Source organism: Phalacrocorax aristotelis, chromosome 5 (assembly GCF_949628215.1).
Source record: "Phalacrocorax aristotelis chromosome 5, bGulAri2.1, whole genome shotgun sequence".
Classification (NCBI taxonomy): Eukaryota; Metazoa; Chordata; class Aves; order Suliformes; family Phalacrocoracidae; genus Phalacrocorax; species Phalacrocorax aristotelis.
The window spans coordinates 15,737,392-15,750,211 of NC_134280.1; the positions used below are offsets into that span (position 1 = coordinate 15,737,392).

General features: G+C 41.5%; 1 protein-coding gene across 1 annotated transcript in view; it reads left to right on the plus strand.

Moving 5' to 3' along the window:
• CNTNAP5 (contactin associated protein family member 5) overlaps nt 1-12,820 on the plus strand; it is a 297,497-nt gene that overhangs the window by 116,814 nt on the left and 167,863 nt on the right. The window contains exon 4 of the mRNA XM_075093104.1: nt 8,199-8,346. Coding sequence (XP_074949205.1) covers nt 8,199-8,346 — 148 coding nt within the window. The remainder of the gene's footprint in view (nt 1-8,198; nt 8,347-12,820) is intronic.

Genomic DNA, 12,820 nt, shown 5'->3' on the forward strand with positions numbered 1-12,820 from the left:
TCAGGACAGGGAAATTGCACTTGGTCCATTGCTGGGAAGAAGGAGGGCAGCTTGCCCCATTACAGGTTGGATAAGGCACTTGGGCTACATCTGTTTGAGTAAATAGAAGAGGACAGGGACTATCATCTAGTCCTGATCTTGGGTGATGTAGCTTATATATTATCCATTTGGTAAATTCTCTTTTCTTCAAAAAAGGTCATTGTACCACCAAGCTGCCTATTGGGAATGGTCTCTCGTGGATATGATACCTCAGACTTTGCCAAGGTGTCAGACTCTGGAAACAGATTGACACTAACTAATTCAAACTGTTTGAAGAGCAGACAGTCCATTCCTGTATAGAAATCCAGCATTTGGATGGGTTCTGTTGACAAATAGAAGAACAGAAATTAAATTTGCTTGGGGTAAATCAGAACAGAAGGCAAAGAAAAGAAAGAAAAACCCCCAAAATTCAAAAGTTCTTCAATATTTTGTTTCGTTTTCTTTGGTCTAAGTAGAAATGTTTAATTGACCTGAAGGAACCCAAGAAGCTTTATGTTTTTAATGTCACCATCATGAAACTGCTGTTTTCTGGATTGATAGAGTCCTGTCTAAACCAAAATATTACATGGATTGTCTTAATGGATAGTCCTTAAAATAATTAAAAATGTGTTCTCTTGCAAAATATTTTAATACTGTAAAAATCTATGTTTTTTTAAATTGGAAAAATCTGTGAACAATTCTACTAACTGTTAGCACAAGGAAAATGAACAACATCCTTAATATAAATGTGGTTTATGTTGGGCAGCCATCTATCTGAGGCTAATGATGTTGTTAACAGTATTTGTTCCTGTATTTGGAAAGTAACTAACCAGAGAGAAGGGTATGTATTTAGTGTAATGGGGTAGATCAGAGGCAAATAACCTTCCCACTTGAGCAGATTATTGAAGGAAGTGATGAAGTAGTATGGACCCTGCCACATTATTGTATCTTCTTTCCCCTGGACTGCTCTGCTACGTACAGAAACTGGCAGTAGCTCAAAGGTGACTGACCGATGCTTAGGAACCCAGGTGGACACTGCATTGCTGAAGCACAGCAGTCAGCCTCTCAATAAGTAACAAACGTAATGCACTATTTCCCAGTAGGACCCGTGCTTGATAACCTATACTGCAGCCATTCATTTTAATTTGTACTCTATTTGGAAGTTAAACTACCTCTTTATAGACAGACTTTCTTTTTTTTCTTTTCTTTCTCCATTGGGGGTGGAGGAATACGAAGGGAAGGTGTCAATTCCTCAGATAATATGTTATGGGAGGATAATTTTGACAGGTGCTTCTTGTATTTTTTTTTTTCCCCTGCTCCTCCCTAATAGCAGCTCTGATGCTCTGCCAGGGGATATTGTCTTTAGATTCTTGTCAATGATGGATGTTTCAAAAAGGAAAATGTAGGTGCTGTTAGGAAAGAAGAAAATAATCATAAGCAAAATGGAAGCTTCTCTTTCTGAAGGCACAATAGGCTTTAGATTACCTAAAGCCATGTTGTTCAACATCGAAGGGAAAACACGAGCCTGGAAACAGGCAACTCAGCTTAGAAGGTTGTTAACCAGAAATGACTGGTTACCTTTTGCCATGAAGACCATGGTGCTTTAACAGGAAAAACAGACGTGAAGTAGGAAGAGATGCTCTGAGGCAAGTGATATGCTAAGAGGACACATCCTGCCCTCTGGTCCCTGGACCAGGCAGGCAGCTGTTTCATCTTGGGCTCTGACTGAAACCTGCTTGCAGCAGTGGAAAAGGATCCCATTGACTCTCCAAAGCGGGCAAGTTTCTTGTACTTCAAGCAAAAATGTATTTCATTTTTAGAGATCAGTTGAAAGAAAATTTAACTTGCCTCTTAAGAAAAAGAAGTGAGAAAACACAATGCATGGGTTTGCCTTCCATGTGCCGTATGGGGCTGCGTGGTAGGTGAAAACAAAGATCTGAATTGCGGATCTTTAAGGACCTGAGCAGTCCTCCTTGTCATCCTTTCCTTCTCCCAGTGGTCTGCTCTCCTCTAATAGCAAAAGGATTTTTAAGGCCACATGCTGAAAGAGGGCAATTCCCGGGGCCAGATCCTGCCATGAAGCCCTGTGCTGGAGAGCTGCTCTTAACATACCCTCCAGATGAGGTGGAGCTTTTAGCAGTTCCTAGTCCGGACACGGGGAAATCAAGATGACAGCAAGCTATTTCACTCTGTTTCTTTGTGACAAGATATTAACAGTTCTGGCTTGATGTGTTAGTCAGGGCTTTTTCCATTACATAAGCAACGCAACATTTTTCACTGTTGACACGCACAGTATGTAGAAAAGGTGAAATGTAAAAAGACCATTTAGACTTAAGCTGTACTTCTTCTTCCACATCTCCCTACCCCTACCCTACCCCCACCCTCCCACCCCCACCTGGTAAAAATAACCTGTAGCCCTCTATTAAAATTAGAGGCTGCTGAGTTTCTGTATGGTGCATTTGTGGCTATATTGTGTCCATGTCATGGTAGCATTTAGTCTCTTTCCACACATATAAGCAGAGATGAAGAAACCTTACTGTAACTTGGTTTCAGTCATAGTCCCACTGAGTTACATCCCAGGTAACACAAATTCAAGCAGAACTAAAATCCTCTTGCCTCTGAAGAAGGTAAATGCTATCATTGAGTCATAGTTTATTTCAACCTAGAAAACCTGAAAAGCTAGGCATTGCTTTCTCCTTCATGCTTCAGATTTTCATCTTGTTTCTTAGTTGGAAATTCATGTTTTCTTTAAAGTTCATGTACACTCAAATATTTGAGGGGGTCCCAGGAGGTGTACACCAGGAAGCATGTTCTGTATCACACTGCTAATTCCTAGTTCCTGATCTTTCTCTTCCGAGTACAGAAGTTTAAAAGGGAGAATGACATTGTTTTTTTCTAAGTATTGCAGTTTTGGGATTTATGACAGGCTTAGCTGCTTTTTATTTCACTTTGGTTCCTTCACTAAGCTGCTGGATAACTTGAATTAAGTGTGCTCCTGTCCTTATTTCTTTAGGCACTGGAGGCAGCATACTGCAATGTCATGGGTGAGATTTGAAGGTGGAGTGCTCTTTTCTGTGCTTGTATTTCTTTCAGTGAAGGTTGAAATGTTGTAAATTGCTAACATCTGTGTTATGTGCCCTCTGCACATTCATAATCTGATTTTTTTTTTTCCTCAGCTCAGTTCATCAGAGTGACTTTGGCAGAAATGAGAGTATTCAATATATCTTAAAATATCTCCCCTAGAAGGTAGTTAACCTCAGGTCTGCCTGCTCACCATTCTGGGCTGATTGTGCCTATGTTGCTGCTTGCATACTCATTTTGAACCCATCCCATTACCTGCCTAACAAAGTGGGAGAGCAAAATACATTCAGCGGAGTCATTATGGGAACCACCTTCTGCAGTTCTGTAAATAAGTTGCCATTTGCTGTGCAGAGTGTGTGCACAGGGGAGGCTGAGATAAAGTCCTGCATCCAATGCTATCTTTTGAATTGATTAGGCTTTCATTAGCAAATGTTTCTCTTGCACCCAATTTCCACATGTCTGGCTAAAGGTGGAGATCAGTCTAAGAGTTTGGCCAAAGGGCTATCTCAAGTCTAGCACACCAGATCTCACTGGTATGATCTGGCATAGATCTGAATTAATACATGATGTAGAGAAAAAAACGTGTGTCTATAGGGTTATTAAACAACTGTCATATTTCACCACAGTTGCGTGACACACTCCTGAACTGCCCTTGAACAGCTTTTGGGATCCCTCTGGATGGAGACTTGTATAAACAGCCCATTCATTTGAATTGCTGTTTTTCCTGAGGGAGTGATACATCCAAATTCCAGGTAGCGACAGTGGTTTTGAGATTTAAACTTCTTGTGAAATTTTCCTTTTTCAGCTAAACTGGAATTCTGTTTTGTTCCATCTCAGTATAGCCATGAACCAGGTGTGTTGAGCATTGGGAAAAGTGCTGTATATACATGTCTCATTCTTACCCTTCCCTACGTGCCGACAGCCGCTGCCAAAGAGGAAGCACTGGACTGGTCAGACCCTGCTCCGAACCACTGCAGCTGTTCTTACCTCACCTCTTTGTGCCGGTGGGACCTGCCTTTGCTGGCTCATAAAAAAAGGCCTCATAAAATATTACTGTGGTGCCATGGTCTGTGTCACAGTGGGGCACCATTCAGCCAGGCGTTTTGAAACAAGCTTGGTCTGAGAGGCAGCCCTGCCTGTGGCAAGCTGTTAACCTTACAGCCACTAGCGCTAGAGAAAAGTTTTTGCCTTCAAAAAGCTGGCGGCAATATTTGGTGCTAATGGAGCTTTTTGATTTATAAGCCCCATAGAATGCCAGAAGCAGAATTTCCCAGGTAAATCATCAATCTGTTGTGTTTACAGGGCTTGTATGAAACCAGATTTCAGCGTTATGCTTCCTCCCAGAGCAACTGTGTTGCATGGGAAATGGCATGCGGGTGCTTTGTTTTCTTCACTAGTCTGTCGTTTTGTTCCTGTGAATTAATCCCTATCAACAACAAATTGTAATAGAGGTCATTTCTCAAGAGGAAGTATTTCTGCCATTCTCACCAATAAGTTTACTGTTAATCAATATTTGAACCTCCAGGGCTACAAAATCTGGTACTGCATCCTTGTTTCATCTTCTTTAATGGATGGATTATTTCTGTGTCAGCTGTGGATCTAAGTTTTCAAGTGACCCTCTGTGGCAATTGGTGTTATTCAATCAATGGTCTACAGCCCACAGGTGGTCCATAAAACATTGGAAGGTGATCTGTATAGCAGTGGGAGTTGGAAGCGAAAATCAAAGCAATCCTAAAGGCATACACAGTGATGCCCCGCAGTTAGCAGCTAACGGTGTGCCGGCTGCATGCAAAACCATCTTGTAGGCACAGATCGATGGGTACAGCATTGCCAGTGGATTTTTTCCCCAAAAAGTTTTGTTGTCTCTTTGGTTATTAAAGAAGCTTGAGAAGCACTGCTGTCAGGGATGTATTGGAGTTTTGAAGGGTTTATTTTTACTGACATGACTGTTTTGATGTGGGACGGACGTTTTTGCATAGTTGCACATCACATTTGCAGTCCACTGATTTGAAGGCTGGCTGTGGGTGATTCTGGTTCTTCCTTGAGGTGTTGTGAAATAAACTATCTAGCACAGATGCCTGTGGGTGGACATCTGGGTCTGCTGGTGGATGGTGGGGTACAGCTGGGTCTGCTGGCAGATAGTGGGGTACAGCTGTCTCTGCTTCACCTACCAAAACCTCAAAGCTCCTTTGACTGCACAGGCAGTCCCTGAAGTGTGCCATACACAGCACCTGCCCGGAGGCAGAGGACTGCCTCTGCATGTGTGAGCAGCGGTGACGCTCCCATGCGTTGTGCTTGGGTGTGCCGTTTGCACAAGCTTTGCAAAAGATGTCTTTACAGGTTTGCCCTGCAAGAGAGGTGTCAGGACTGCCCTTGCCAACAGTTACAGGTACTTGTGAACTGCCTCTACAGTTTTCCAGTGGCCACAAGGCCCACTGATCACACTGTGCTGCTGTGTGCCAGTGCGGGCTGTGTTCCTACCTGCTTTCCAAACAGGAATCTGTGGGCTGTTTACCACAGAGTCATATTCAAAAATCACCTAGTTCCCATTACTTTGTAATTGTAAGGAGATATTTCTAGAGGTGCTGTGCTTTTCAACTTAATCTTTTTCCCAGAATGTTTTCTTTTTTTTATAAACAAAAAATGATTACTTTGTGGGCCTGTGATGCAATCTGTGGTATTCACAGCTTTGTATATGAGAGGATTATGCGAAAAAAACCAACACAGACCCTTGTTTCACAGTACTGCTATATTAAGGTGTACTTTTTCTTTTGTTTTTTAATTTTCACCTTTCACTTGCATTCCAGTCACTGCATTTTAAGCTTTTCTTCACAACTGGGAGGACTGGAAATTCTTTGCTCCCCCTCTGTTTTTTTTTCTTTCTTCCTTCTTCTTTCTGTTTTATCTTTTGAAAGATGAGATTTTTACATAATCACTGGATTCCAAGAGGATGAGCTTTCTAAGCAAAGAAACTGAATACAACGCTCCCCTTTGTCCATCTTATATATCCACAAGAGTCTTAATGAAAATGTGAATGCTGCCACAGCTCTGACTGACTTACTCTCTACTGACAGTTTTGTTACTGGGAAGAAAAAGATTTTTCACTTGAAATATAAGGAGAAAACTCTCTGAAATACTTTCTGCTGGAATTTGATTTTTGGCTTCTATCTGAAAGGCAGTATGAGTAAGCTCAGGATATCTTGAATTGCTACTTGTGGCGCTTCTCAAAACATATCTGATGGGCAAGGTTGCTGAACAACTGTACATGGTGAACTTTGAATTAAGATCAACTCGAACCCCCATCCAAAAATCTTTAGTTATATAATGTAGCTGAATTTCTGAGAGGTTAGTTAACCATCACATAATGCTTGTAGAAAACAAGTTCTTGGGCATAAAAAGTTCAGAATAAGAGATGCAGGATAAGCAAAGTTTTGGGAACAGGTGGGATAGCCAAATTATATACCCTTTTCAGCCTGATAAGCTTCTAATAAAAATAATTTTACAGATCACATGTTTTGAAGGGTGGTTCCTCGCTTCACTGAGGTAACTGGCATTGTGAAAGATCATTTCAGTAAAATTGTTCATCTTCAGAAGCAAGCAGTACCAGCAACGAAAAGCACTTGCAAAGCATGTTTTAGGAATGGAGATATATGCTGTCTCTTGCATTCATGACTGGGTGGAAAATAAGGCTTACTGCATGTAAGAGATTTCTTACAGGTTAGAGTTTTTAAGGTGAAATGAAAAAAGCATGGTATGGTTTCAAAGTATTGTCCCTTGAAATGTTCAAGGATTTTTTTTTTAAACGAATATAGTTAGAAAATGCAGTGTGTTATTGTTTTATAAAACAAGAACACACTAAATTTGAAGTTTTACACCATTTTTAACAACATTTGGGAAAAAGTTGGAATGCTTGCATTTGAGTAAAAATTTAAACAGCTGCTAATTAGTCCTTTTTTTCAAAGTGGACATGAAAGCCCCAATCTCTTTAACTCACCCTTCAGCCACCAGGAATGAATTGTAGGTCTACTTTATTGGGGTTATTCTGATTTGTGCTTGTAGTTGTATTGCATAGATGAATGGTGCAGAAGCATTTAAAACTGGTACAGCTTTTTGTGATGAAATTTTTGCTTTGTAAGCAAAGGACCTCTTATGAATACAGCCTTCCTGTGATAGTATTTTTTTTGTGAGTTCTGCCTTTGGTTTTCATGTTTTACAAAACTGTTAGTTTCACATTTAAAACCTAGCTGAGTTACCCAAATGTTCTGAAGTCTGTGATATTCCTAACCCAATATTACAGAGTAAGGGTGCAAAGATGAATTGAAAAAGCTTCAGGCAGGATCAGAGCTGGGATGCTTGTATTAAGGTTCATCTTTGAAATCCGTCAGTCATTCTTTATCCATGAGAGAATTTCCTCTTGTTGAGTGATAATTCTGAGTAGGATCATTAATTTTGGTTTGCAGTTGCAGGCAATTAATCAAATAGGCAAGAAAAAAAGTTAAATTATTGCTGTTTGCAAGCTCCTAACTCTCTTGCCTGTAAACATAGTCGAAATGCTGACTCTCTTGCATCCTGACTCAGGCTTTTATCTCTTTCTCTGTCTTGCCTGAGTTTTCTGTGGCATATCTAGATGTACGCTTTCCTGTTCATCTTCCCAGGCTCTGGCCAACCTCCGTGCCTTGTGACCATCTTTTTCTACTACTCTGTACCAAAGGCTAAACTGGGCCACATCCTGCACTGTGCTGAAGGGACTGCGGGTATGTTAGGGGCCGATGGAGGATTGTGGTGCACAAGAATAACCAGGGTTTGGAGAAATTAGGCAGCAACTTCTGTAACATCCCCATCCACAGCCTGCTTTTGTAACTCCCTGTATATGTCTCCTGACTCTGCTGAGTTGGTCTGTGTGCTGCTGTCTTTCTTCCTCCTTTTCCTTCATAAGAGACATGGCACTTAGAAAGAGACTTGACAATGAGTTTAAATAATTTTGAGTGATTTATGAGACTGAGAATCATGAAGTGGGGTGGCAGTTCACAGCCTTAATTCAGAATGCTGCCTTCACCTCTTGGTGCTAAATGTCTCAACGAGGCTCTCTGTCTTTCCAGGTTTTCACTGGGAACAGCAACGCTGACGGTGTGGTTCACCACAAATTCCTGCACTCCGTGAAAGCCCGCTTCTTGCGCTTCGTCCCTCTGAAGTGGAATGTTGGTGGGCGGATAGGACTGAGAGTTGAGGTCTTCGGCTGCTCCTATAGTAAGTGGTTACATCTTAACCGACATTTTCTCAAAGACCTTTTTGTTGATGCTGTCAGTGCTGTGGGATGGGTCCAGCATGAGTTTTATGAGTTAAAATGTAATGTGAAATACATGGCCATCATTTTTTCAGTAGCTGTCCTTGGCTTTCTGCTCAGGGATGTGCTGGCCCATCTTGCTCAGCTGGTGAAGCTTTCTCAGAGCTGAGCCCACCACAGCGTGATACGCTGGTTCTTGTGAGTGCAAGGCCATCAGATGCTGCAAAACCTCCCACCACGCTGAGGACACAGCTACTTGGAATCTCTTGTAGGGCTTTATTTAGGCAAGGTACCACTTTTTTCTTAAATAGTTAATTTTTAATTTTTAATGCAACTTAACTAGTTGTTGAGGAAAGTGCTGTGGATTATTCAGCTAGTATTTCTATTTGAGGGTGATGGCTTCATAGGTCCAGAGAGCAGAGAACTTGTCTGCTGCTTTAATTGTTTTTGAATGGATGTTTTCTTTGCCACTCTTCCTCATAACATGTGGCAATGATCCTCTAAGACATGGTCTGCAGCACTGTGACACATGGGCTTTGGAGCAGCCTATAAATATTTGTTGCCTTACAGCATTTTGGCTATGGTTATCTTGGTGTACTGCTGCAGCTACATGACCTATCAATGCAGAAGAGTACGAACATACAGAAAAAAGGACACACAAAATGAAAACATGTCCACAAATGAGGAATACTAGTTCAGTATTTTTTTCTCAGGTGGCTGTGGGTTTATTTCTGAAATAGTCAAGTATGGTTTGACTGACTGGCTGATACACCAGAAGGCTGTGCTGCCATCCAGTGAGACCTGGGCAGGCTGGAGAGCTGGGCCAAGGGGAACCCGATGAAAATCAACAAAAGCAAGTGCAAGGTCCTGCACCTGGGGAGGAACAACCCCATGCACCAGTACAGGCTGGGGGCTGACCTACTGGAAAGCTGCTCCACTGAGAAGGACTTGGGAGTGCTGGTGGACAACAAGTTGAGGGTGACAGAGCAGTGGAACAGGCTGCCAGAGAGGTTGTGTTGTCTCATTCTCTGGAAATATCGAAAACCCACCTGGATATGGTCCTGTGCCCCCTGCTTTAGGTGTACTTACTCAAGTAGGGGGATTGGACAAGATGACCTCTAGAGGTCCCATCCAACCCCTACCATTCTGTGATTCTGTGTGATTCTGTGCTGTGAGACACTGCCAGAGACAGGTGAGATTTTGCTGGGGAGAGTTCTGGGGATTAACAGCATTTTACTAGTAAATTCAATGTGGTGTGGCACAAGTCACCATCATGTGACACTACTGTACTTGTATATATCCCTGTTTAGATTAGATCCTAATCTGCTCCTCCTGGATAGAGAAAAGGGATTGTAAGATAAAAAGTGGAAACCCCTCCTATGTGGCAGACTTCTTATATTCTTCTCACCAGAACTGAAGAGCAAAGTGTCTTAAACCTTTTGATTCACACGATCCCTTTGAACAGAGACACAGCTCTTAGGACTCTGAGTGGCCTCATCACTACACTCAGGTCTTAGGACTGATCCACATGATTTCACAAGAAGATCCTTATTATGGTCTGTGTGTAGATATAAAGCATATTTATCTATTTATTTATTTATTAATGGTACTTCTCTACCTACTTCAATGCTCAGGCACTGCGGACTGTCATTCATTTAAGTATAGACCTGCAACAACCTGGTCTGGATGGCTAGCCACTAGGGCAAGAGACCTCTTCCAGTCCTACTAGTGGATGTTGAAACTTAAACCTAGAAATCAAAACCAACTACCTGTGATGACATCATTTCAAAGCAGCAGCTATCTCATCTGTTTTCAAAGAGCTTTCTTCTGCAGACATGCAAAAAATGTAACTCGAACTGAAGTTTGAAACTTCTGTAGCTGAATGTGCGCTAGTGCTACTCCATGTGAAATACTACATGGGCACTAATTTCGTGTCAGATGTAGGGCTTCAGATCCTTGTGCAGGGCCAGGTTTCCTTGTGCTGATATCATCAAGTCTTCACCTTTGTCCTGTATCCTGCAGTTACAGGAAATAAAAATGGCTGTGCAGAATTAAGGTATAAGATTGAAGCAAGCCAGAAAAGAAATAAAGGGCTTTATAAAAGTTTTAGAGTGCTGAAATATTCATTCCATTCATATAAATGTACCATTCAAATTTCTCTCTGGCAAATTGCATATGCCAGGCAATACCTGCATACAAGTTTTGCCCATATAGTTTCAGTCTTGGCTACTTCTAACTCAGGCACTCAAGCACTGTACAAAAGCTGTTGTCATCGATACATAAAATGCCATCTTTACTGTTATACTGACAGAATATCTGCAGCAGATCCTGAGCTGGTGTACACCTACATAACTGTATTTTGTAACGTTTGACAGCATACAGACTCACCCACTGTGTTCAATTCTGGCACAAGAAATATATTAATAATGTGAAAAGAGTTGAAAAAAAATGCAAAAAAAGAGAAATCACTAGAGACAGGCTGTTGGACATGCCAGGAAGAAAACAGAGCTAGAAGAACAAATGTCCCAAAAGTGTACCATCCCTAAGAGATAACCCTGCATGCAAGTGTCTGTGCATATATGAGAGAAAGGATGTGAGGCTCGGAGTAGGAGCAGTATTATCACCTACCTGTACCAAAGACTTCAGCTGATGTAAATTCACCTGTAAAAGCCTAATTCCTGGTTATGCCCAGTTGTCTTTAAACTGTTGGAATGACTTAAAGGCTTCTATAGGTAAACAAATTGAGAGTATTAGATCTTAAGTCCACTGAATTTGAAGAAAGGATTTCCACCAGCATTTTAGCTTTGAATCCAGTCTTGAAGTATAAGATAAAAAGAGAACTTGTGCATAGGGAACACATATGAACCAAAGCCTGTACAAACGTATATGTGTGACTCCACGGTCATTTATACCTCTCAGCCTACTTGTAGAAGCAGGTTGAAATTCAGATGATGCAGGGCTGCGGGCTGTCCATTCTACCTTTCAGCCAAATGTTGACCCAGAAGTGTGGCACTTGGTCTGAAAACAGAGTTGCTTCACATTGATATCCAGGGCAGAAAACTGCAGAAGTAAAGTTTTCATTTACAGGCAAGATGGTGATCCTTTTTGTGTGAGTGGCAACATTCATTGGTTGGCTGAAACAGAAGTCTGGGGACACTGACAGCTTAGGCCATCTGAATTTCATGTGTTGCTGCACATCTGTTAAAACTGTTAAGTACTGCCAAACATGCAGCTGAGCACCTTGCTGTGATATACCAGGGCATGCAAAATAGCCTGTGGTTCCTTGGATGGTCTCTGCTCACATCAGCTTCTTTTTAACCTTGCATATTTGAGCCGATGACAACAGCTTTAGGAGAGGTTTGTGGCTTCGCTGCTGCTTAAGCATTTTTGTGATGTCGAAGTTAGGTGAATGTGACACTCTTGCGCCAGTGCAAGGCTCTGATCTCTCATTTTTGGAGTATGACTGTCCTGCGCAGCATGCCCTGCTGAAGAGGTCCCAGGGATACATTTGCCCAACTTTTGGCAAATGCAGCTTTCGGTGATGACTGTTCAGTAGGGAGCATGTGGAAGGCATCAGGTCTTGTAGGTCACCAAACACTCTGCCAGGACACAGTAACAAAAAATATGGAAGAATCATATTAGAGATTAACTTCTATGTGCAGTGGATGCAAAAGTGGCTAACTTGTGATTGCACCGTGCTGCTGAATGGCACTCGCTGTTTATTGCTCCTACTCAAAGTAATTTATGCTATGAATTTATCCCAAAAACTTCTCTTTCAAATAAGAGGGCGTCCTTTTCTTTTTTTTTCCTTTTTTCTTTTCAGCTGCCAGTTGACATTTTTTCTTTGGAACATGAAAGAACATTAAAACATGTTTTTAACAGTAAAGCTGTTTCAGACACGTGAGTGTGCTTGACCCTATCCCATAGACATCGAAGTTCCTGTGCAACAAAGCACTCCGAGGCTGACAGCTGGATCAGCTGGAATTCACAGATGACACGTGCTAATTGTTGTTTACTTTCTTACACAGAATGTGTTTAAATGAAAATTAATTACATTTATTTGAAATTCCTGTAAAGATTCCATCTCACATCCTCAAATTAGGTACTGAAATAGGAAGGAGATTATCTTGATCTCAAAACATATGTTGATGTTTCCTGTTCAGAAAAGGATTTATGATGAGTTAAATGGAAAATTCCATGCGGAGGTATGTGCAAGCTCGCACTGTCCCTTTGCAGCAGTGGCTCCAGAAGCAGTATGATTGTAACAGATAATCAAGCTGCAACAGAGGATGTGTTTAGACAAATGGCAAACCAATTGCTTTTGATGCTGGGGGTGGTGAGGGAGGAATGGGTGTATCTTTATACTTGGGAAAAGTCTTATTAGCTTAGTGCAGGGAAAAAAAAATCTGCTGATGCAATTGTTTGTATAGGATAAGA